General features: G+C 34.6%; 1 protein-coding gene across 4 annotated transcripts in view; it reads left to right on the forward strand.

Moving 5' to 3' along the window:
- Positions 1 to 24,953, forward strand: part of Sclt1 (sodium channel and clathrin linker 1) — a 160,504-nt gene that overhangs the window by 81,307 nt on the left and 54,244 nt on the right. For all 4 annotated transcript variants that reach the window (XR_011708035.1, XR_011708036.1, XM_071614669.1 and 1 more), the window contains exons 10-14: positions 3,775 to 3,865; positions 7,428 to 7,519; positions 13,638 to 13,815; positions 19,503 to 19,601; positions 23,321 to 23,392. Coding sequence is in view for 2 of the 4 variants with exons in the window: in XM_071614669.1 (XP_071470770.1) it covers positions 3,775 to 3,865; positions 7,428 to 7,519; positions 13,638 to 13,815; positions 19,503 to 19,601; positions 23,321 to 23,392 (532 nt within the window). In the remaining 2 variants the exon portion in view is untranslated. The remainder of the gene's footprint in view (positions 1 to 3,774; positions 3,866 to 7,427; positions 7,520 to 13,637; positions 13,816 to 19,502; positions 19,602 to 23,320; positions 23,393 to 24,953) is intronic.

The raw sequence follows: 24,953 nt of genomic DNA on the forward strand, positions 1-24,953 counted from the left end.
TGAACCTTCCTCTATCCCAATAAATCTTAAATTTGGTCTTTTGATGGTATCCCATAATTCTTGGATATTCTCTTCATGGTTTCTTATTATCTTCACTGTGAGGTCAACTTTATTTTCAAAATTGTATATTTTGTCTTCATTATCTGATGTCCAATCTTCCAAGTGATCTACTCTGTTGATGATGCTTTCTATTGAGTTTTTTTTTTAATTTGGCTTATTGTTTCTTTCATTTCAAGTGTTTCTGTTTGTTTGTTTGTTTCGGAATCTCTCTTTCCTGAAGTAATCACTTGCAACCTGTATTTGCTTTCTTAACTCTTTGTTGGTGTGATTGATGGTTGCCTGATTTGTTCTCTTATCTCTTTGTTGGAGTGATTGATTTTTGCCTGTATCTGCTTACTTAGGTCATTCTTTATTTCCCAGATCATTTTAGTTATGTATATTCTGAACTCTTTCTCTGACATTTTACCTACTGCACTATCAATGGATTCTATTGTTATAGTATCTTGGATTGTTTGGGGCACTTTCCTCCCTTGTTTTGTCATGATGTCTGTGTGTCTTCCTCTCTTGCAGTGTAGATCCGAGGTATTTCAGCCTCTGCCCTATTGTCTTACAGTGTGTCTACAGGTTACCAATATCTCACCTTTAAGAGGGAGATCAGTATTACAGCACTCAATGTACCCAACGTGCAGCCATAAATCAGTTAGCTTCTATTTTTACATTTACAGGTTTGTCACTATAATCAGAAATGATGAGTTTGGTTATCTACTACCTTATAGTCTATAGGTTTGCGTAATGGTTTACAGTTTCTAATGGTAGAAGGGGATCTAGGGGGTTGGCTGAGATGTTTATGAGGTAAGATGTGAGAATATGGAAGTATTAGATTATGTGACTAGTGAGAAGGTAATCATAAGAAGTTGGCTGTTAGTAGGAGAAACAAGAGAGAGGCATCCCCATGCAAGACTCCCTGTTACCTCATCAACAGGATAATTGTTAACACCGGTAGTAGAGATAACTTCTGGTGCAGGCAGGCCCACAAGGACCTTGGTGATGTCTTACCAGGTCTTTATTGTCCCTTGTTAGAAGCAGTGATATCCCAATTTCATGGCAGCAGCAGCCTCAAGCCTATATGTACCCTTATGTTGGGCTGTGGAGTCACACTTTGGTGAATAAGGAACCCCAGCGTGTGGTATAGGCACGGGGCGGGCCTATCTTGCCACGGGGCAATGAAAATTGGGTTTTATTTCTCTTAGAATCTTACCATTTTTAATTATGTGAAAATATATTATAAACATTTATAGGATTTCCTTGATAGAATTTAGGAACACAGAAAAAAAAAACAGGTAAATTTATCTTAAAATAGGCTCATTGTGTTTGATGTTGTCTCAAAAATATATTGATAATTAAAGTATTTTGATTTCTGTCCAAGTGGATGCTGTAATTAAATCTATAATTAATCTTTCCTTTATGCTATACTTGATTATACTTTGCTTAGCAGAGCAAAATTTTGTTTTTTAAAGATTTAATTCAATTCTCTTTACTATTTTAAGTATTAAAAAATTACATTAATGAAAATCCCAGTAATTTAAAATGGATTAATAAGGAAGCATACCCCCAAATGAAATAATGTACTTCTAAAAATATTTATTTGAGGACTGGAGGTTATGGCTCAGAGGTAGAGCACTTGCTTAGCATGCATGAGGCACTGGGTTTTGTTCTCAGCACCACATAAAAATAAAATATATTGTGTCACCTATAACTAAAAAAAAATATTTTAAAAATATACATTTATTTGAATGGCAGTCATTTAGAACACAAATATTAGTAAATCCTGACAAGGATATGTGGAAAAGGAGCTTTATACACCGTTGGTGTGATTGTAAACTACTATAATTGCTATGGAAATCAGTATAGAGGTTTCTCTGAAGAGTAGGAATGGAGCCACTAGGTGACCCAGCTATCCCACTCCTTTGTATTTATCCTAAAGAATTAAAGTCGGCATACTATAGTAATACATGCATACCCATGTTTAGATCAGCATGATTCATAATAGCCAAACTTGGAACCAGCCTTGTGTCCATCAGATGAATAGATAAAAAAAATTGTGGTGTGTATACATAGTGCAGTTTTACTAAGCCAAAAAGAAGAATGAAATTATGAAATTTGCAGGAAAATTGAAGAACATCATCCAAAATGAAATTAGCCAATCTCAGAAAATCATAGAGTTATATGTTTTCTCTCGTATGTGGAATCTAGGGAGAAAAAGCAGGAGAAAGATCTCATGAAAATAGAAGGGATACCAGTAGAGTGGAAGATGGGAATTAGGGCAAGAGAGGAAAAGAGGGAAAGGGATCATATTATGCTATGTGTAGGTATGAATGTGTCACAACGAAGCGTACTGTTATATGTAATTATAATTCACCAATATAGAATGAAAAATAAAACATTTGGAGCAAAAATAAAATGCTTGGTTACTTATGACATTGAGATAGTTAATATCTGTTATTTTGTCAACATGGGCTTTTATTTAAAGCACCTTGGGCTTTTATTTAAAGGCAAAGAATGTTGAACAGCAAAGCATTTTCCTAAAATGATTAACCTTATTAGATATTATTAGGGTCATTCTTTGGTGGACAGCATGTCGTAGAGGACTCTGTTTAAATACCAATTTCATTATTTATTATGAATTCTTAGGCATATTGGAAAAGCAGCCCAAACGTCTATAAACCTCACTCTCCTCAACTTCAATAATACACAATTTGCAATTCTTGTGTCTTAAGTGAGATGATTATAAAGTATTTACAACAATTCCTGGTACCTACTAACTAGCTGGGTTATTATTACCTATTTATAAATTTGTATTTTCTATTATATTATGCTAACATAGAAAGTAGTTATAAATACTGTTTAAGATTCAAAGGTTAATAAATTAGAATATATTTATGAATTTTGCATTTAATACTTTCTATAAGTTCAATAGCAGTAATGATTTATATTTAAATATATTCGTGAAATGTAATAAGGAAACAAATGACAGTTTACACTCTAGTTTTCTTCCTAAAAGTTTATGTTCTTTTAATAATCAAAGAGTTTTGTATGTACATTTAGTACTAATTAGTATAATATTTAAAATGTTTCTGTTTTAAAAAGTCATATTATTGTTCTAAAATTGTTTCTATTGGGAATCAAGAAAATATTGAAACTTACTTGATTCTGTTAGAGTACTCTGTTTTTTCCTTTGCAACTATTATCTCTGAAGAAAGTAAATATTATCAAGGGCAAATGTTTTAATTTTTATTGTGATGTTCAAGGAATGATAAAGATTTCATGAAAATAGAAGGGACACTAGTTCATTGAGTTCATTTTCATAGAAAGGCCAGTCAGCAGTGTTTTTTTTAATTATAGATTCAAGAAATTATAGACATAACCATAGTCTACTTTGTGTACTGAAACTCCTTAATTTATAAAAATGATCAAGTTCTTTCTCATGAAATACATTGAATTATTTGTACATTAAATATATTTTATCCAAATAAAATGTTAATGACTCACACTTTGTACCTCTCCCTAATCAACTGTACTTTTTCTTCTTTACATTTTCACATGCATTTTGTTAGTGATAAAGGAATCTTTATCACTAACAAAATTTACCCCTCAGATCCATTTTTTTAGGCACATGAGTTTGTAATGGTTTCCCCAAACTTAGATTTCTTCCCTAATTTTTTTATTCTTTATTGTCTATGATAACAGAGTTCATTTGTTTACTTTGTTTTTTAGGCAAACGAAGTTAGATCTGAGGGTTGCAGTAGCAAAAGTAGAAGAGTTAACTAAAGTGACTGAAGATCTTCAGGAACAAATGCAAAAGAAGGTGTTTTCTATTTCTTAAAATATTTTTTGGTATAATAGACTGACTCTTGTTATGTTTTAGAGAAATTTCAGCTTATCAAGGAAAGATAGGTGTTGTGGTTTAGACATGAGGTGTCCCCCCAGAAGCTAATATGTGAGACAATGCAAGAACATTTAGAGGTAAAATTATTGGATTATAAGCACCTTAACTCAATCAGTGCATTAATCCAGTTGAATCAAGTAAATGGGTGATAACTGTAAACTGGTAGGGTGTGGCAGGAGGAGGTAGGTCGCTGGGGCCTGTCTCCTGGTGAGAGAAAGCTCATTCTGCTTTCTGGTGGCCATGTCCTGGGCTGCTTTCCTCCTGCTCACTCTTCTGCCAGGATGCTCTGCTGCACCTTGGGCCTGGAGCAATGGAGCTGACTGTCTATGAACCGAGACTTCTAAAACCGTGAGCCCTAAATAAACTGTTACTCCTCTAAAATTGCTGTTGTCAAGTCTTTTGTTCATAACAGTGAAAAAGCTGACTAAAACAATTGGGTTAGATTTAGATAGACTTAATTATTAAAAATTCTACCTCTAACACTTTTTAGCTATATAACTTTCTAAGCCTTAGTCCCTGATCTCTAAAAAACTAATTTCAAATCTCCAATAATGTTAGATTTATGAAGGGGTTACAAGAACTTTCCCATGAATATCCATTATAAAAACTGAGTCAGGCAAAATGGCACACATCTGGAGTCCCAACTACTTGTGAGAGTAAGGCAAGAGGATTGCAAATTTGAGGCCAGCCTTGGCAACTCTGAGACCCTGTCTTAGATAAGGTACAAAGGGCTGGGGATGTAGCTCAGTGCTAGAGCACTTGCCTAGTACTGGGTAGGGGAGGGGAAGGAATGGATAATTTTTTAAGAACACTAGAAACTATCCCAATACAAAAAAGAGTAAAAGAAGTAAGAATTGTTAAAACATTTTAAGGTCTTCTGAAGGCCTTTAAATTGCTTTCATGTATTCAAGACCAAAGTTTAGAACTAGAAAAGCTATTGGAAATTTAGAAAATATTGGTAGTAAGAGTCACAAAAAAAAATAGGACCCTGCTTCCGAGTTTATATTCTTTCCAGATTTATACATAACATTCCAAATCATGCATATGGGTAGAGGGGAGGGACCCCAGGAAGCAATTCCAGTGAAGAAGCAGGCAGAGGTCCTAGAGAAACCTGCTCTGGAAAGACAGAAATACATGAAAATAGGTATTTGAGTTTGCTACCTTTTATAATTGAGTACATTCTAATTATGTGTACACCTGAGCAACAGAAAGCTGAAGCTTTATTCTTTGAAATATCAAAGGGAAGACCCCAAAGCTAGAAGTCACAGGGGAATCTCTGCAGCGAGGAAATCACACAGAGAGTGAACCCTCTCTGCCCACATCTGGCCAGATGCTCAGCTCATGCACAGGGTACTCCCACAAACTCAGCTCTAGAGATAACCGTAGGCAACAGCAAGGACTAACCACAGACAGACATCAGATGCTCCATACTAGGAAAAAGACTTCAGCACTCAAGTCCAAGTAAGGTGATTGTCTCCCTGGGCAACAATAGCAAAGCTGCAATCCTCAAAAGAACAACGCAGAATACAGAGTAGCTCAAGTATATCATCTACCATGTCCAGTTTTCAACCAAAAATTACCAGACAGAATTGTGGGATGTATACTCGAGGGACAGGAGTTTGGAGAATGGAAGTGGGACTATCAGTAGAGTCTCTCAGTGGATGCTGCTGTTGAGTTTTGTAGGCAAACTTCAAATCAAGAATTATAAATATGTTCAGGGAATTTTTTGAAACATCTGTTTTTAAATTAGAGTAAATTAAGTTCTCAGAGAAAGGAGAGATAGAGAAATTTGATTGAGAACTAGAAAATAATTTTTAGTACAGCAATTCTAGAGCTTAAAGTATAGCAAATGAAAAATAATTCATTTGATGGACCCAAAAACAGACTGGAAAGGAGAATGATTTATGAAGTCAAAATCAGAACAATAGAATTTTTCTAATAAAAAAAAATGTTTAAAATACTGAAGTAATCAATGGAACAATATGAGCCGGTAAGTATAATTGAAACTGCACAAAGGAGAAGAAGAACAGAAAAACAGAGAAATAATGACCGAAACTTCCTCAGTTTGGTGGGAAACTAACAGATCCAAGAATTTCCGTGAGCCAAACACAAAGCAAATCCCTCCTGGACACACCATGATGGCACTGACAGTTAATTTTAAAAGAAAAAAAAAATTGAAAATAGCAACAGAACACTGACCTGCATGGGGAAACCACAACAAGATCAATGGCCGAGTTCTCGGGAAGAAGCCGTGGATGCAGAAAGTATTGGAATAATAGATACAAAGTGCTGAAGAGAAAAAAATGCTCGCTCAGAGTTCTGTATCCAGAGCAGCTATATTTTTAAAATGAAGACAAAATAAAAATACTTTTAAATAAACTAAAACACAATGGATGTGTAACTGATGTGATTCTGCAATCTGTATATGGGGTAAAAATGGGAGCTCATAACCCACTTGAATCAAAGTGTGAAATATGATATATCAAGAACTATGTAATGTTTTGAACAGCCAACAATAAAAAATTTAAAAAAATAAATAAATAAATTAGAATGCTGAAAAATAAAATAAAATTAAATTAAATTAAAAAAAATAAACTAATACAAAATCCCCCCACACACACACACACAGAACTACATTTCAAAAAATTCTGAAGGAAGTTTTTTAGGCTGAAAGGAAATTTGCACTGATGGCAACTCATATGTAGGAAGAATTAAAAACAAGAGGAAGATGTGAAATAGGATATGTCTATTTTTTTCTTTTCTCAACATATTCAAGTATGCAGTTATAATAAATGACAACGATGACACTAAGGACTAACCTAGTACATGGAGGTATATTGTTGCAAGGTTCCAGTGTCATTTCTGAATTAATTTAATATTAACTTTACATAGGGATAAATTAAAGAAGCATATTATGACCTCTACAGCAGCACCCCCCCACAACAAAAAGTAATTCAGAAACACAGTTAAAAGCAAGAGGAATTTAAATAGCATCATACAAATATTTAACATAAAAGAAGGCAGGGAAGAATAGACAAAATTTTTTAGGAAGATGATAAAATAAAATCTATGAATATATTTCAGAGCATCATTATATCAGAGGAGAAACACCCTGAGGTTACTGTGGTAGATAATGATTTAAAAGACCATATCCTAAAGGCCAGCTGTCTGAATGAAAATACCTGTCTTGCTGTTAGATTCCCACTATAGAATCAGTTTGAAATCTTTGTAGAAATCTATGTTTGTACAAATCTATATGCAATGACTGTTTTGATTGATTGTCTAATATAGTATTGATGGTGAAGTTCTCTCCTATCTGTGTTATATATGTCATTCCTTTCCAAAGTCACATGGCTTCTTTAAACTTAGTTAGAATTATAGCAGCATAACTTCGTGCTGTGAGCTGTTTTCTTCAGGCTCTAAAGTGGTGTATTAAGTTTTCATGTACTTGAAATAAGCTTCCAGTCTCTCTATTTTCTAGGAGGAGGATATGCTGTCTGCCCAGGGAAGAGAAGATGCATCAGATAAACGCCTACATCAGTTACAAACAAGTATAAAACAATTAGAAGTGCGGTGAGTTGTTAAATATGTGTGGCTTTGTCTGTATACTTCCACAGATGTGCTAAAGTAGAATTTATATTTATGGTGTTAGAATATGTATTATAAAGTGCTAAATCAAAACTATAATTGTCATTCAATATTTTGGACATTATTTTAAAATTCACATTCAGAAAATTATTACACTTTGAACATATGTTCAAAAATCTTTTGTTTAATGAGACTATACCTTTCACACAGTGTGCTATAGTAATCATAACTTTTTTTAAAAAAATTTTTTAGTTATATATAGACACAATATTTTGTTTATTTATTTTAATGTGGGGCTGAAGATCGAACCCAGTGCCTCACATGTGTGAGGAAAGCGCTCTGCCACTGAGCTACAACCCCAGCCCATCATTATTTTTAAAGAGAACAATCGTACCAATTTTAGTTCAATACTTTTTAAAGAAGAACTGAAACTCTTTGAGTGCTGTGGCCTTTGTTTTAGTATGGCATGACAAAGTACGCCTTCATTTTCTTCTATCTTGAGGTCACTCTGCAGAATTTGAAGTGAACCTAGTTGATCTTTAAAAACCTAAAATCCTTCTTTCTTCTCATGACTGATTAAAATTTCTAAATCACAGTATCAGAGGAAACTTGATATTACCTCGACACCCCCATAGTTCCATCTTACATAGTCAAAATAAGCCATGGAAATAGAAGACATGCAAGCAGAAGGCCTGGCGATGTGTGAGGCTTGCCTTCAGTTACCAGTGTTGCAAAAAAAAAAAAAGGAGAATGTTATTTTTAAACTATATTTTACTAATCAGGGCCATAAACACTGCAAGAATGATTAGCTCAAGGAGTTGAATATTGTGGATTTTTTAAAATTATTTACTCTATTGTATTTTTTGAGATACTGGGATTTGAACTGAGGGGCACTCTACAGCTGAGCTACATCCCAGTCCTTTTGTTTTGTTTTGAGACAGTCATGCTACATCAACCTAAATTGATGTTTGAGATTTCACTTTTATTTACTAAAGAATACATCCAAATTTACACATTTTTACGTAATCAGAATGCAAATTACTTTTTTTTCCTTCTTTCTTCAGCAAATCCTCATTACCCAGATTGAAGACATTTCAGAAACTAGGTTACCAACTAGGTGTGTGTGCGTGTGTATGTGCGTGCACACGTGTGGTTTATGTTTAAGAGATTGAGAGTAAGTAATGTGAAATGATTGAAAAATATAATTTAGTTAAAATTTTCTTTCCTTTTGAGGTTTGTTTGGGTAGTATAGGGACTCTTCAGTACTGTGAAAGACTAAATGTACCAGACAAGCATAGGAGATGATTTTATTCAGATTGTTGAAGAAGGGAGAACATTCATTCATGAGGATTGTTTCAAAAAAAAAGGGAGGGGCTGGAAGTTTCATACAGGCAGGTAAACAAGGATGAGGTGCTTGAGTCTTTGGGGAGTCAAGAGAAGGGAGAAGTGGGTCTGTTCTTGGAATACTAAGTACAAGGTTATCCTTTTTATTCATCCCTTTGCTGGAACACCAAAGGATAGAAGATTTTAGAGAACAGGGGAGCATAGGGCTCAAGTGTAGTCCAATGTTGTCAGTACAAAGGAAGAACAAAAGCCGGGTACATTGGGTGTAGCATGCCACAGCATCTGCTCTCAAGGTCTGAAGCAGATATTTGGGTGGACCACTGCTACAGGTTAGAAAGCAAAGATAACAAAAGTGACTCAACCAATAGGCAGACTATTCTCATTCACATAGGAAAAGCTCTTCATGTGAACATTGTGATGATAAAGTAAATATAGATATATATAGAGAGAGATAGATATATATACACACACACATTTTTTTAATGTGTGTGTGTGTATATATATCTATATCTATAGCATTTAAATGTAAGAGAAATAAATCCCCCAGAGTATAAACAAGCAAAGACAGGGAGCTAAATCAGAGTAGTAAATAAAGAAGGAAGCCAGGCCTGGAGCTGTATAAAGTGGCAGGGGCCTCAACCTAGGGGAGCCTGCTTGAAATGGACCCCTTCAAGAACTACAGCCTCATTGAAAGGTAGATAGGAAAAGTATTTGCCTCTTAACAAAGACAGATGACATGAGACTGTTTACCATATTGTCAGGTAGAAAAAACAAAACAAGATAACCATTATAGTCTTCTCTAAACATGTGTAGACAGCCCTGGCAACAGAGGAGCCTGGGGTGTTCATTGGAAACTCAGGCCAAAAAATTTAAGTGGCGTTAAGTTGGTAGCAAATCATGGTGCATGGGAAATGCAAAAGTAAATCTCTTTGAGGGGAAACATTTTAAATTTAGGCTCCTAAAGATTCCCATAGATTAAATTCAGGCAGAAATGAGTTTATCAAAAATTACCAAATGCAAGAAAAACTAAGCCACTTGACTGGCAGGAGGAAAACAAGGTAGGATTTAGAAGCAGCTCCCACCTCACCCCCAAAAAGCTTCAAGTAATAAAGTAATAGAATATAGAATATATAGCACATGTTGAATAATTAAGGAAGCAATGAGAATTTTTTTCATGTGCAAGGAAGTTATTATTTACTACCTTTACCTTTTCCCCAAAGCAGTCATAGTCAGTTTAATCCATCACAAAATGAAAATGTTCTTTCCATTTCAAGACAGGAAAAAAATAATAATAATGAAGGGTAAAAATTGTAAAGAAAAAAATTGTTTTTTACTAAATAGTTATACAAGATGAGAAATCATTATGCTTTCCCTGGAGTTTTCTGGAGCATTATATTTATTTATCATTGAAGGTTTGAATTGCTTTTTAAGTATATTCTATAGTTTTGTCATAAATTGCTATCTTATTACAAAAATCACTCTAGCATCTTTTGTCTTTGTTGTTTCCTAAGGCTTATTGGTTGTTCTTTTAAGAAACTTGAAAATTGTCATTAGTAATCCAATTACGATAAAATGATCACAGCCTGTGGATTCACATTATGGTTTATATCTGAAAAACTTATCCTGTACCTTTGGACTCTGTTACACAGAGAAATAGTCTACTGACCTGAGCATATCAAGAACTCATATCTTAGTTCTAGTCACAGATGCATAACTAATTTATTCTATGTCCAGAAAAAAAATGTGTATTTGAATCTCTCTTCTCCAAAATGTTAATAAAAGTAATTACTTTGCTCACAGCAGATTGAGAACAAATTGATTTTTTTATTTATATATGACAGCAGAATGCATTATAGTTTTTATTACATATATATAGGGCACAATTTTTCATATCTCTTGTTGTATACATAGTATATTCACACCAATTTGTGTCTTCATACCCGTACTTTGGATAATAATGATTATCACATTCCACCATCATTAATTACCCCATGCCCCCTTCCTTCCCCTCCAACCCCTCTTCCGTATCTAAAGTTCCTCTTTTCCTCCAATGCTCCCTCTCCCTATCCCACTATGAATCAGCCTCCTTATATCAAAGAAAACATTTGGTATTTGGTTTTTTGGGATTGGCTAAACTTCATTTAGTATTTATTATCTTCTCTAACTCCATCCATTTACCTGCAAATGCCATGATTTTATTCTCTTTTATTGCTGAGTAATATTCCATTGTGTATATATGCTACATTTTTTTTTATCCATTCATCTATTGAAGGGCATCTAAGTTGGTTTCACAGTTTAGCTATTGTGAATTGTTCTACTACATTGATGTGGCTGTGTCCCTATAGTATGCTGTTTTTAAGTCCTTTGGATATAGACCGAGCAGAGGGACAGCTGAGTCAAATGGTGGTTCCATTCCCAGTTTTCCAGGAAATCTCCATGCTGCTTTCCATGTTGACTGCACCAATTTGCAGTCCCACCAGCGGCACTTGATTATTTTATTGCTTTCCTGAACTTCTGAGTTAAACTTAGAAAACCACTGTTTGAAGATTTTTATTTCTTTTATTTTAGAAGCATTCTGTGCTAGTTTATGCTAATGACTAGAAACAGTGAAATAGTGACCAGGCAGACTGTTCACTCTGAATGAGTGAATTTCACTTGCTTTTGGTTCTGTTAGTATTGAATTATAATCATGTTTATTTATTCAACAATGCTTTAAGTTATCTTTGGGGGTTTTGTGATGTTGTTTTTGGTGTAAAACTATAATATTATAACCTAAGTGTACCCTAAGAAGAGATCACTGCGTATTAAAAGAAAGAAAAGAAAATTAAATCTTAGGGTACTTTATTGAAAGTCCAGTTTACATGTTCAGGAACCCTTTTCTGAAAAGGATATTTTTATACTGATCTTTTAGTGTTATCAAATTGTTGCTATTTCATAAAGTCAAAGACATTTTGGCATCAATAAGTATTTATTATTTGGGGTTTTAAATTATTGTTTATGATCTTTTCAAATGCCATAAATGTTTTAAAAGCATGTTATTTCCTTTCCTCTTCTAAAGATCTCTCCCTGAAAACCTCCAAGTCCCTCTAGATGACTAAGGAATCTAGGGAATGGCAGGTCTCTCTAAGAAAGACTTGTCTGGTTTATGTATACTCTGTTAAATATATTATTATTAAATGTTTGTAAATTAACCTGAGGTTTTAAAAATATTTCCATTGATTAGATGATATTATGTTAGTTTTTATATCATTTCTCTATAGGGCAGTTTTTGTACATATATGTGTTAATGTGTTCTAGTTGTGAACTGGCTATATTCATTTTTTAACTTTATTTTTAATCAAGGGAAAATACATTGAGATAGTTTTTAAAAGCCATATAGCACCTCAAAGATTATAATGAAAAATAAGTTTCTTGGTAATAAATATGTATGGCAGAGGAAGACTATCTTTATAAAAGCTGAAATCTCAAAAGGGAAAAAAATCATCAAATTTAGTTGTATTAAATTTTCAATGTAAAGGGAGGGGGCAGGAGGTTAGCAGTGGACATCATTATCCAAAGTACATATATGAAGACATGAATTTGTGTGAACGTACTCTATATACAAACAGATATATGAAAAATTGTGTTCTATATGTGTAATAAGAACTGGGATGCATTCCGCTGTGGTGCATTTAAAAAATAAAAGCAATTAAAAAATTTTTTTCAATGCATTGAGTGAATCTTAACAAATGAGTGAATCTTAATATTGTGTACATCCACAAGACTGGGATCCTAATTAGAATAAACTGTATTCCACGTTTCTATAAATATATCAAAATAGATTCTACTGTCAGATATATATATATATATCAAATAAAAAATTTTTCAGTTAAAGATTCCTTAAGTACAGTCAACAGACAATGATGACAACAACCAAGTAGATGTGGAAAACATTTGTAGCATAAAGTACATACTGAGGATTAATAGCTATATTATTCAGGGTTCTTATAAAGCAATAAGTAAACAGCTCATCAGAAAAAAAAACAGATGGAGAAGATGAAAAAGAAATTCAAAAAACAAATTCCGCATGGCTTAGAAAACAAAAGTGTTTAAACTCCCCAGGAAAATTCAAATGAATAGGTTATGTCCATCAGACTAGGAAAAGAAAGCTTTGGATGTATTGTTTAGTGGAATTTTCTCATATATTGAATGAGAAAAGAGCATAATATGATGATTTTAATTCTTTTAACAAAAATATGTACAGAAGCCTATGGATGTATATATGCTAAGTGTGTGTATGTATGTATATGATTATATGAACTAGGAGAAAAATATTCAAAGTATTCATTAATAAGTTAACAGGCTTACCTGAGCAGAAGGCAGGAGAAGGGGGCCAAGAGGAAAAAAAGAGAAAAGGAAGATCATATAAATATAAAGAACAAAGCCATCTTTAAATGTTTTTGTCATAATATTGTCATATTATACAGTGTGGTATCACAGCAAATGTAACCTAATTAGAGAATATGTAGGCTCAGTCTCAGCCCCTCTGCTCTTTAGCCATATGACCTTAGTCAAAAGCTGAATCTCTCTGGGTATGTTTGTTGTTCTTTAAAATGGAGATAATAAAACCCACTACAGAATTGTAGTATGTATCAAATGAGAAAATACATAAGAAAGTTATTGGCATAATACCTGCCCTGTACTATGGCCTCATTAAATTTTGTTTCCCTCCCTGCCTTTAAAAATATTTAACTTTCATAATGTGATTATTAATTTCTAGATTATGTGTTGCAATCCAAGAAGCCAACCAGTTAAGAACAGAAAAAACACATCAGGAAAAACAAACCAGAGACCTTCAAGCAATGTGTAACAAATTAGAAAATGAGAAATATGAGGCTATTCTAAGAGCCAGAGATAGCATGCAACTCCTAGAAGAAGCTAATCTTCAAAAAAGTCAGGTAAGAAATCTCAAAAAAAAAAAAAAAAGAAAAAGAAAAAGAGAGAGAGAAAAAACTCACAAACATGTTTATAAATAATAAAATGCCAAAAATTCCTCTGTGGCCTAATAGTAAATGAATCATCAGATGCAGCATAAGTGCAGGAGAATGACACTATTCTGTTCTCAGACATACTATATTTTTGAATGGTAAGACTTAATATCATGAAATATGGTAAAATGTCACTTATTTTCCAAAGCTAATATTTAAATATCAGACTTCCCCGAGTAACTGATTTTCCTCTCCTATAGTCACACTTCTTAAAAACTCTTATAATGCTTTGCCTCTGTATACCCTATATTTTATTCAGTTGGATCAGATGAGTCTTATTCACCCTCTTTCCTCTTCAGCTCCTACACAATTATTCTAATAGAGCAAAAGTTTAATTGGCAGAGTTAATTTTAACTTTAAAGATTATTAACTAGATTCTTTTTGTCACTTTTCCTTTTTTAACCTTCTAAACATTGTGATTTCTGTGCCATCTTATACCATGTTTTTTTTTCCTTGTACCGTTTCTGTATGAATGGTAAAGATACTTTAATGGCACTGTCTTTTTATGTAGAGCTCATATTATCACTAGTTTATTTATCAACATTTATTGAATAGCTACTGTATGCAGAATGTTCTACTAGGAAATGTGAGGCATGTAAAGGAAATGCATTGGTTCATTTTTTACAAGATGGAGAATTTTCCAAGAAAGCTACTAAAAACAGAACAAGCTAAATACTAAAGTGCTTATCTTGCCTTTCAGGTAGTATTCCCCTGTGTGATCTGAGTTCTGTCTCTTAGACTACTTAAAATAAACACAATTAGGCTGGGGTTGTAGCTCAGTGTGGTACAGTACTTGCCTCGAGTGTCAGGGACCCAGGTTCAGTTCCCAGCACCACATACAAAGAAAGCACACAATAGACATAATATGTTTGAGTATTGTTTTAAGCATCCAAGTTATCTAGAAATATTGAGGACAGGACAAATTTGTTTACCTCTATCTTCTGAAACCTAATTGTATGAGCACTTTGAATTACCATCAGGTCACAAAAATGAAGATCTTGTGTAGGATACTATGGACAGAGGAGGTGTGTAGACACTCATTGCCTTTCCCCCAGGATCACAGAGGCTTCCTGTTGGTAGAGTGTCCACCACCCATGTGACTCCTTGCTTAACTGCTGGAGGATCCCATCTTCAGTTACTTGTTTGATGTTCAGAGTCACTAGCTCTCTAAACCCACTAAATCCGAAGTGTTTAATTCTGTGAATATTTTGACAAAATTGACACAGGTTCATTGAAACAGATTGGGTATCATAATCTAGAGCTTATATATCCTTTATTATCATTAAGAATAAAAACAAAGATTGCCCTCTAAATAGGACACTGGACAATGTAATATCTTTTACGTACATATAAACTGTCCTGTAATTAGGGCATTGGGCAAATGTGATATCCTTTCATATATTACACTACATACAATGAAGTGACTCTCATGACCTATTTATCAATTAGTTTTGGTGGAAAGGACAAAACTCTTCAAAGGCTTACATTACATATTTGACAGTATGTTGTCAGTTTCACATAAGATGACTTGTTGTCGATATTCTTAAGGCTGAGGCAAGGCGATCCGATCGCGACTTCGAAGCTAGGATCAGCAAAAGTGAAGCACTAAGCTACTCAGTGAGGCCCTGTCTCTAAATAAAATACAAAATAGGGCTGGAGATGTGGCTCAGTGGTTGAGTGTCCCTGAGTTAAATCCCTGGCACACACACACCCTGCCCCCCAAAAAGAGAATGATATGGCTTCTCACATCAAATCTTAATATCATTTTGGAGAGTAGTAGGTCTGAGAATATCACACTTTCTTCTTTGTGAAGGTTTCTCATTGCATCATTTTACGTAACTAAGCAAGTGTCTCTAAAAATCGAGCAAATTTATGAGAGCTTTCTTGTCTTTGTTCCCAGATTTGTGAGTAAACCATGCATTTATCAATTATCTGAATGAATAAAGGCCAAAATAATTTTGTACCTCTAATAGAAGTGAAATACTTGGCAACCAACTAATCATGTGTTTGGTCTCTTTGCCTTTCCTTGAGGCACATTGGCTCTGCTCTTAATTTTTTCAATCATCAAACTTTGGCAAGTGGTTCTACTATATTACAGTTCATTCCAGTAATGACACATTTGTTATGTAACCATTTTATACAATGAGAATTTCATCATTTGTATCACACAAACCTCTTGATTATTTTTTCATCAGTGTTGTTGGACTCATAGGACACTTGTTTAGTCTGTTTTTCCTCATAGTGCCAAAGTGTACCAAGAAATCATAGCCAGTGAATAGATCACTGGAGGAAAAAAAAAAAAAAGCAGAGTGATTATGGATTCTCTACCACTTTAGGCATTTATAGAACTACTTGATCCCAAAGCAAAAGGTCACCGTCAGGTGCTTCTGAAGTACTTTTTCCACAATATGAGTAAAAGTTATAGCAATATCTTACTAGTCCCCACAGTGCCCAGAATTTATAACCAAATCTTATGACCTTACCTCTTATGAATTGTTTTAGTGAATTGTGTCCATAATATCTGATAATTATGTCATCCACTGCCAAATGTTCTCCAAAGATAGCACAATGTCCACTTTCCTACAGCTTTCAGAATAAATGTCTTCTCTCATCTATTCTCTGGAGTATGAAAGCGTGGGTCACAGCTCATCAGCAAGTGTCCCTAGAAGCAGCACATCATCATGCCAGGCAGCAGTGCGGTGCCCTGCACATCACTGCACCACACACATGTCCCAGCGTCCTCCTCCTAGGACACCGATGATTTGAAATGCAGCATGTTCCTCAAAATAGAATGGCATCCCCTTTCTAGAGAATACTTTTGTGAATATATTTTATACTACTTATCAATTATGTAAATATTTTCTTCAGTTGGTCATTTAGCTAGAGTAACTTTTTTACAGTTTTTTATTGTTTCTTTTTAGTTTTACATGACAGCAGAATCCATTTTGATATAGTTATATCTTATTCTAGTTAGAGTCCCATTCTTACGGCTGTCCGTGGTGGTGGGATTCTCTGTGTTGTTTTCATGTATGTACATGGGAAAACTATGTCAGACTCAGTCCACTGTCCTTCTTTTGCTTACTGCCCCTTTCCCTCCACTCCCCAAAGTCTAATCTACTACACTTCTATTCTTTCTCTTACCACCACCCCTTCTTGTGGGTTATCTTCCACCTATCAGAGAAAACATTTGACCTTTAGTTTTTTGGGGATTGGCTTATTTCACTTAGCATGATAGTCTTCAGATTCAACCATTTGCTGGCAAATGTTATAAAGTCATTCTTCTTTGTGGCTTACTAATACTCCACTTTGTATATTTACCACATTTTCTTTATCCATTCATCTATTGAAGGGGACTTGGGTTAGTTCCATAGCTTAGCTAATTGAGTTGCTATAAACATTAATGTGGCTGCATCATTGTAGTATGCTGATTTTAACTCCTTTGGATATATATCAAGGAGTGGGATAACTGGGTCAAATGGTGATTCCATTCCAGGTTTTCTGAGGAATCTCCATACTGCTTTCCAGAGTGGTTAAACCAATTTGCAGTCCCACCAGCAATGTATGAATATACCTTTTTCCTCGCATCCTCACCACCACTTATTGTTACTTGTATTCTTGATTATTACCATTCTGACTGGAGTGAGATGGAAATCTCAGTGTAGTTTTAATTTGCATTTCTCTAATTGCTAGACATGTTGAACATTTTTTTCATATATTTATTGACCATTGGTATTTCTTCTGTGAAGTTTCTGTTCAATTCCTTTGCTCATTTATTGATTAGGTTATTTGGTTTTCTTTTGGTGTTTTTTGAGTTCTTTATATATGCCGGAGATTAAGCTCTATCTGAAGTGCAGGTAAAGATTTTTCTATCATTCTGTAGGCTTTCTCTTCATGCTCTTGATTATTTCCTTTGCCGTGAAGAAGATTTTTAGTTTGATGCCATCCTGCTTATTGATTATTGATTTTACTTCTTGCTCTGTAGTGTTCTTATTAAGGAAGTCAGTTTCTGTGCTGGTATGTTAGAGTGTTGGGCCTACCTTTTCTTTAAGTATTTGCAGGGTTTCTGTTCTATGACCTAGGTCCTTGATCCACTTTGAGCTGAATTTTGTACAGGGTGAGAGATAGGGGTTACTATAAAAGTTACTCTACTACATATGGAAAACTGGAATTCCATATGAAGTAGGGTAATTTTTATAGTAAAATTTATACCATTCTCACATTGAATTTAAAATATTTTCAAATACCCTTGTCAATCACCTATTACTTTTCTCAATAGATGTCTAAAAACCTACGATAATTATTTCAAAGTTACCATAGGTGCTGTATTTACTGCTCAATTTATGTTGTTGTGGGTGTTCTGCATCTGAGACACTGGGACAAGATGGGTTAACCAATCGTACAAACAAGTAGGCCGCAGAGCCTGGCATCGTTGCCCTTCTTCATCATCCCCTCTCCTTCTGGAGACTGTTAGTTCATGACAGCTATTATGTCTCACTAGCTTAGCTCATGACGCTGGAGGAAACCTGTTTGAAAATGTTGATGGTATATTTTGAAGATGGTCAAGTTAGAATACAGGGCCAGCACTTGCCTAGAGCAAGGTCCTGGATTCCATCCCTAGCACCAAAAAAAGAAAAAAGAAAGAAATAGAAGAAAAAGAAAACTTTAAAAAGAGATATTGATTGATTCAATCTGACCTAATTGGAGGAATTCCCAGCTCAGAAAGATGTTTGGGTTAGAGATGTAAATTCAGACTTTGTCAGAATATAAGTATTTAAAAATCAGAAGATTTTATTAGATCACCAAGGAAAGGACATAGAGAAAAGGAGCAAGAACTGCGCTTTGGGTGGTTCAGTATTACAAGATGCAGAAGAAGAAGGCTAGGCAGCATTTGAGACTGAGAAGACACATTAGTGAGGTGGAAGGAACACCCACAGTGGGGTGAACTGAAGGCAGTCCAGAAAGCAAAAGAAAAAGGAAACGATAAGTTATCTCAGTACCATCAAAAGGTAAGACCATGGTGACAAAAACTTGATTGGAGGGAGTGTAAAAAGAATGGAAGGAGATGAGTAGAGGAGTTTTACCCCATAGGAAAGAAATGGAGTGTGACTGACAAACAGAACTAGAATTTTAACAGTATTTTTAGTGGGTGATGGCAATGATTGGTAGGGATAAAAACACATCAGAGGTGGTACAGTGTGATCCAGGTATGAAGGACATAATTTGAGTAATATCAAATAATGTAAAGAAGGAGAAATCCAGAGATTTTTTTCAAGAATATGATACTAATGGATGATGACTTAATTTGTATAGGCACTTGAAAGAGAAGAAAAATTTAAAAATCTTTAAGATTTCTATCTGTAGAGATTGGATGGAAACACTGGCTGAAATAAATGTCAGAGTAAGTTTTTAATTAGGACAAGGATGTATGAGGTTTGGAAAAACGGATATCATTCATGACTCTGGCAACATCTTCAAATGGAAATGTCCCAGAAATTTAGGAGGTGACGTTATTATAAAGAGAGTGATTAGTAGGTTTTTAATAAATTCTCTTTGCTAATAATTATGTGATCTATAACATGAAATGATTATTTTTGTAGGCTCTGCTTGAAAAGAAGCAAAATGAAGAAGATAAAAAGAAAATGAGTGAAGCAGTTTCTCAGCTTATACAAAATACCTCTATAAGAACCAAGAAAGAAGTAAGGAGTTTTTAATTATATTTAAAATTCCAAATCTAAGTCCCAACTATAAAACTAAGTGTTACTTAGAGACTTCAAAATTGAAAAGTAAAATTCAGGAAGACTGCCTATGAAATTATTCGTATAAATGGTTAAAAACAACTGTTCCTTTTCTTTAATACTACTCCTAGAGGGACAGCCATTTTAGACTGGTTTTTAATAGCCTTGTCAGTTTAAAAAAAAATAAAGTTAGGGCTGGGGATATAGCTCAGTTAACAGAGTGCTTGCCTTGTATGCACAAGGCTGTGGGTCCAATCCCAGCACCACAAATAAATAAATAAATAAAAATAAAGTTAACTGATTTGCTTTCTCACAGACAAATAAGTGGTAAAGTTTGCATTCTTACAAAGCCACTCTATAATGTTTCTTGCCACGAAAGTATTTCTTAGGAATCTATTACAGTCCTGGGCCACATAACAACATTTTGATCAACAACAGACTGTATATATGACAGTGGTTCCATAAGGTTATGATGAAAAATTCTTGTCACCTAGTAATTTCTTATTCTAGTAAGTTTTTATTCTTGTTGAAATATGTTTAGATATACAAATATCTACCATTGTGCCTACAGTGTCCAATACAGCAACATGCCGTTACAGGTCTAAGAGCAATAGCATAGGTGTGTATGTCAGCTGTACCTTCTAGGTTTGTGTTAAATATTGTCACAAAAACAAAATCACCTAACAATATACTTCTCAGAACAAACCCTGTTGTTAAGCAATTCATGACTGTCCTTTGTCACTGACTAAAACTAGATAGTATCCCAATATGAAAATTCCAGTTTGAGGCAGAATCCAAACTAATTCCTGGGCTTTTTATTTCTGATCTTCTGTGTCATTCCTACTAGAACCATGCTGTCTTTATGGGATTGAGATACTATAACTTTAGGCCAGAGCCTAACATTTTCTTGAAGACTTATTTTTAAAATAGATAATTAACAAGTTGTATGTATTTTATAGCAAAAGTATTTTATCAAAGTATTCTATCATGGTATTAACACTCGACTTGTATTTTCTAATCCTAAAATGAATTCACTTTGATTTTAAGGTTGGTGGAGGTTGTGTTTTGCATTAACCATTAGATAATCTCAGGGAATTTTTTCTAAGGTGATGTGATGGTGTTAATTCCAAATACCTTCACAAATATGAATACTAACTATGCCTCCTGTTACTCCCCCATAAGGAACCCTACAGGCAGCAGAAGCTCATTGTCAGAACTGGACTCGCTCTCTTCCTCTCAGATCTTTCCTTTCTCCTGTGCTCTTGTTGATTTCCTTAATACCCAGCCCCTCACTACTGCTCTGGTCATTCACTCAGGAAGTCTTTATTGAGCACTTCCTATGTGCCAAGCATTTTCTGCGTCTCTTGACTCCTTTGCATTTCACACTACTGCCAATTTGGGTTGTTGGTGTTTGTTTTTTTTTTAATATATATAAACTTAAAAATTATTATTGAAAATAATACAGGTTCATGGTTAAAACAAATGGAAGATATATAGCATTGTGTAAAAGAAAATTAAGATTGCAAACCCAGTATTCAGAAAATAATAATCACTATACGTAGAATTTTTCCTTTGAATTTTCATTTAATTAAAATTATGGCATATGTGGAACAAAAATATATACATTAAAATAAAAGGGACATCTTAGAGAGAGTAGAAGTAGGGAACCAAGGAAGAGGGAGGAGGGGAGGGAAAAGGGAAAGAACTGGGAAATGAAGTTAATGAAGTTATGGGAACATCCATGACTTAATTTCTTTTTGCCTCAATGTATTAATCAGCTTGCCAGTTCTAATTTATAAGGAGGAAAAGTTTCGGTTTGTCTGATGGTTTCAGAAATTCCAGTCCATGATCATTGGGCCCCATCACTTTTAGGACTATAGGGAGTCTGCAAATCACTGCAGGAGTGTATTGGAATAGCAAAAGCACTCACCTTCATGAAAATCCAAGGGAGATCAGTAGAGTAGAGGAAAGGTGTCAGGGGAGGGAGGAAGAAAGGGGGCAAGGGGACTTCTGGGGAATGATATTGACCAAATCCTATTGTTATATTGTGTGCATGTATGAATATGTACCGTGAATCTCATCACTATGTACAACAATAGTGCACCAAAGGAAAAAAAACCCACACACCGCATGGTTGGGAAGTGAATGGGAGGAATGAGAAGGGTCAGGGTCCTGGTTTCCCCTTTTAGGGCCTGTCTCCAGTGACCTGAAGGCCTCCACCAGGCCCCACCTCTTAAAGGTTCCGACATCTCCCAGCAGTGCCTTACTGGGACCAGACCTCTGCCTGTGGCCTGGGAGACATTCTAGATCCAAACCAAGTGCTCAGTCTTCCTAACCTGATTGGAGATAATAACAATTTCATATGCCTAACGTATATAATCCTTAAAAGGCTCAACTCTTATTACTGACCCATGAACAACATAGATTGATCTTTAATGTCCTAACCCTTAATTTTATAAGGGAAGTCAACATTAATTATGACCTAAAATATGGCCACATATAATGTTGACAGATCTTCAAAAATATAGTTCATATTAATAAACCAGATAAAGTACATGGCATTTTTCTAAATGTTCCAAAGAAAGTTTTCATTATGTTTTAAAAATAGTTCATTTAGTACAATTCTAGAAAATTCCCAAAGACTTTTGGATCATGGAAGTTTTCTTGACAGTATACGATTGGCATCAGTGTTCTTCACACTCCTTTTAAAAAGCATGAATATCTATTAGAAAAAATTATTGTCATAGGAACCATCCTGACAAGGTGTGACTAATTCCTCAGAATACTCCGAGCACATAAATTGTACTGTTTCTGAAGATATTTCTGTGTTAATTTAAATGCATATTTCCTTAAAAAGTAATTTGCTTGCTCTAAGATGTGATCTTATGTGCAGCTAAAATGTTCTTCCATTTGTGAAATACAAGTTCCTTAAAGTTTATTTGTTGCATTTGCAGTGTGTGATGCTGTTTTTCTCTTACCCTGCTCTGGGCACCAGCTCCCAAAGTGTTGCTCAGAGATCCTGCAACCACACCTACTTTCAGAGTGACATTGCCACACTGTTACTCTTTTCACGCCCATTTTATCACAAGCCAGTAGCATGGTTTTCCAAAGGCTGTCTGATCTGCAACAACACAACAGGTTGAATACAGAAACAGATCAGAGAATCTAGCTGACTTCTATTCCGCAAGACATTAAGGAGATTCACAAAGATGTAAAATAACGCCACTCTTCTCAAAAATGTTTAGTTTTAGTGAATATACTTATTTTTCACAAAAATATATTATTTATACTAATTGATATGATTTAAATTATTGTTTTAAAGGAATTAATAATTAAGTTTCATAAAATGTTTCCAGCTTTTATTTCTAATAATAGTAAAATATTGATAAAGAAACCATATAAACAAGAGCCACTCTCCTTTTAGATGGATCATCCTGTTCCTTTTATTCTTATGACAGATTCTTGGCTCTTAAATACATTGTGTGTTTATTCATCTTTTATGCCCTAAAAGTCATAATTTTACTTTTTATACAAAGTGTTATCCCAAGGAGTGGGATATAGCTCAGTTGTAGATCATTTCCCATCTCCAGTACTAAAAAACATTTATTATCCTAAATTTGTATCAGATATTAATCATTTTTACTCTTTACCTAAATAATTTGTAGTGTCTTAATTTACAGGTTGAAAATACAAAAAAGCAATATCATGTACAGATTTCTCGATTAACGGAAGAACTTTCAGCCCTTCAAATGGTATGTGAGAAGACTATATTGATAATTTCTTTGAAAAATTGCTTAAAAGCCACTATAGATGGTATTGGACATTCATTCATTCAAAATATATTTACTGAGCCATGACCTATGCTAGGTGTTAAGGACAAAGTGAAAATCCAGAAAGACATGTTTTCTGCAGTCTTGTGCCTTGGTCTAGCAGGAAAGATAGATGGCATTCAGCACATGTACTTGGTAATCACTTGCCTTTGACAGAACACACAGTGCCATTGAGCACCCAGCTGCAGCTGCTCCCACGTGTTGGCTTCATCTGGGAGGCCAGGCAGAAAGGGAGAGGGAGGAAAGACCCCGGGAAGCTCCCGAAGAAAGGAGTACTGAAGAGCAAGTAGGCGAAGGGGAAGAGGAAGAGAGAGCTTGTGTGGTGGAGATTGCATTAGAGATATTAATTTAACTTGAAAATTTGAGAAGATGAATTTTTTGTTGTTAAACATTTTTCAGTTGTAGATGGACACAATACCTTCATTTATTTATCTTTATGTGATGCTGAGGATCGAACCCAGTGCCTCACCCATGCTAGGTGAGTGCTATACCACTGAGCCACAACCCCAGCCTCGAGGAGATGAAATTTTAAAGTTTTGCTTGTAGGAGAATAAAAATAAAGGCAATTCCAGGAAATGGAAAGAATTTACATCTTCACAAACTCTTTTAACTTTTCTGAATCCCTGTTATCACTTTTCATCTGTTACAAGACAGAGCAGTGAGCTATCTTTTAATAAAGATGCTGCACTTTTGTGTGTCAGCACACACCCACACACAAACTGGTGCTCTCTCCATGAAATCTTATTCCTTCAATTAGATTGGAAGCACCTTGGTGTAGAAAGTCTTTTGTCTTCCTTCATTTCCCCCGTTGCCTCCTATGGTGTTTTTACACAGTATATTTTGAAATAAATATTTATTAACTGAATGACGTTTAAATACATCTGAAAGAGGAATCAGGTCTTTCCCACTTTCTACAAACACTGTAGTGTATATTATGTACAGGTCCTGAATGTATAGAATCAGAAACAGTGTTACTTTTTATTTATTTTTTAAATATCACTTGTTTTGGTGATATAGGAACATTGTATAAAATTAATGGGATGCAATATGGCTAATTAGTCATGTGCCATTCACTGTTACACAGTTTTACCTCACCCTGTTATCTTGCTTATTCTATTCCATGGGCTGATTAGCTATTAGAAGACTCTCTTCTCTATAGAAGAGGAGGAATAACAGTGCCTTTACCCCGGTCTAGAATTATTCAGTGGACTGTCCACTCTGCAAGAGCAAGAAAATTAGTTCTGTTTTCCCAAAGGAATGAGGACTAGTAAGGATTTTTAAAATAATTATTATCTGTGTAACAACAAAAGTTATATTAAACTCACTCTAAAGTTTAAAAAATTGATAACTTCAGTTTATTACTAAACATGTTTCTAATGCTTATGGTACTACAATTCTTCCTCTTAGCTAAGTTATTTTTCTAAACATCAAACATAATCTGATGTCATGTTGATTCTGTGTATAAAAAAACTGTACTGTTTAA

This window comes from Marmota flaviventris, chromosome 7 (assembly GCF_047511675.1).
Source record: "Marmota flaviventris isolate mMarFla1 chromosome 7, mMarFla1.hap1, whole genome shotgun sequence".
NCBI lineage: Eukaryota > Metazoa > Chordata > Mammalia > Rodentia > Sciuridae > Marmota > Marmota flaviventris.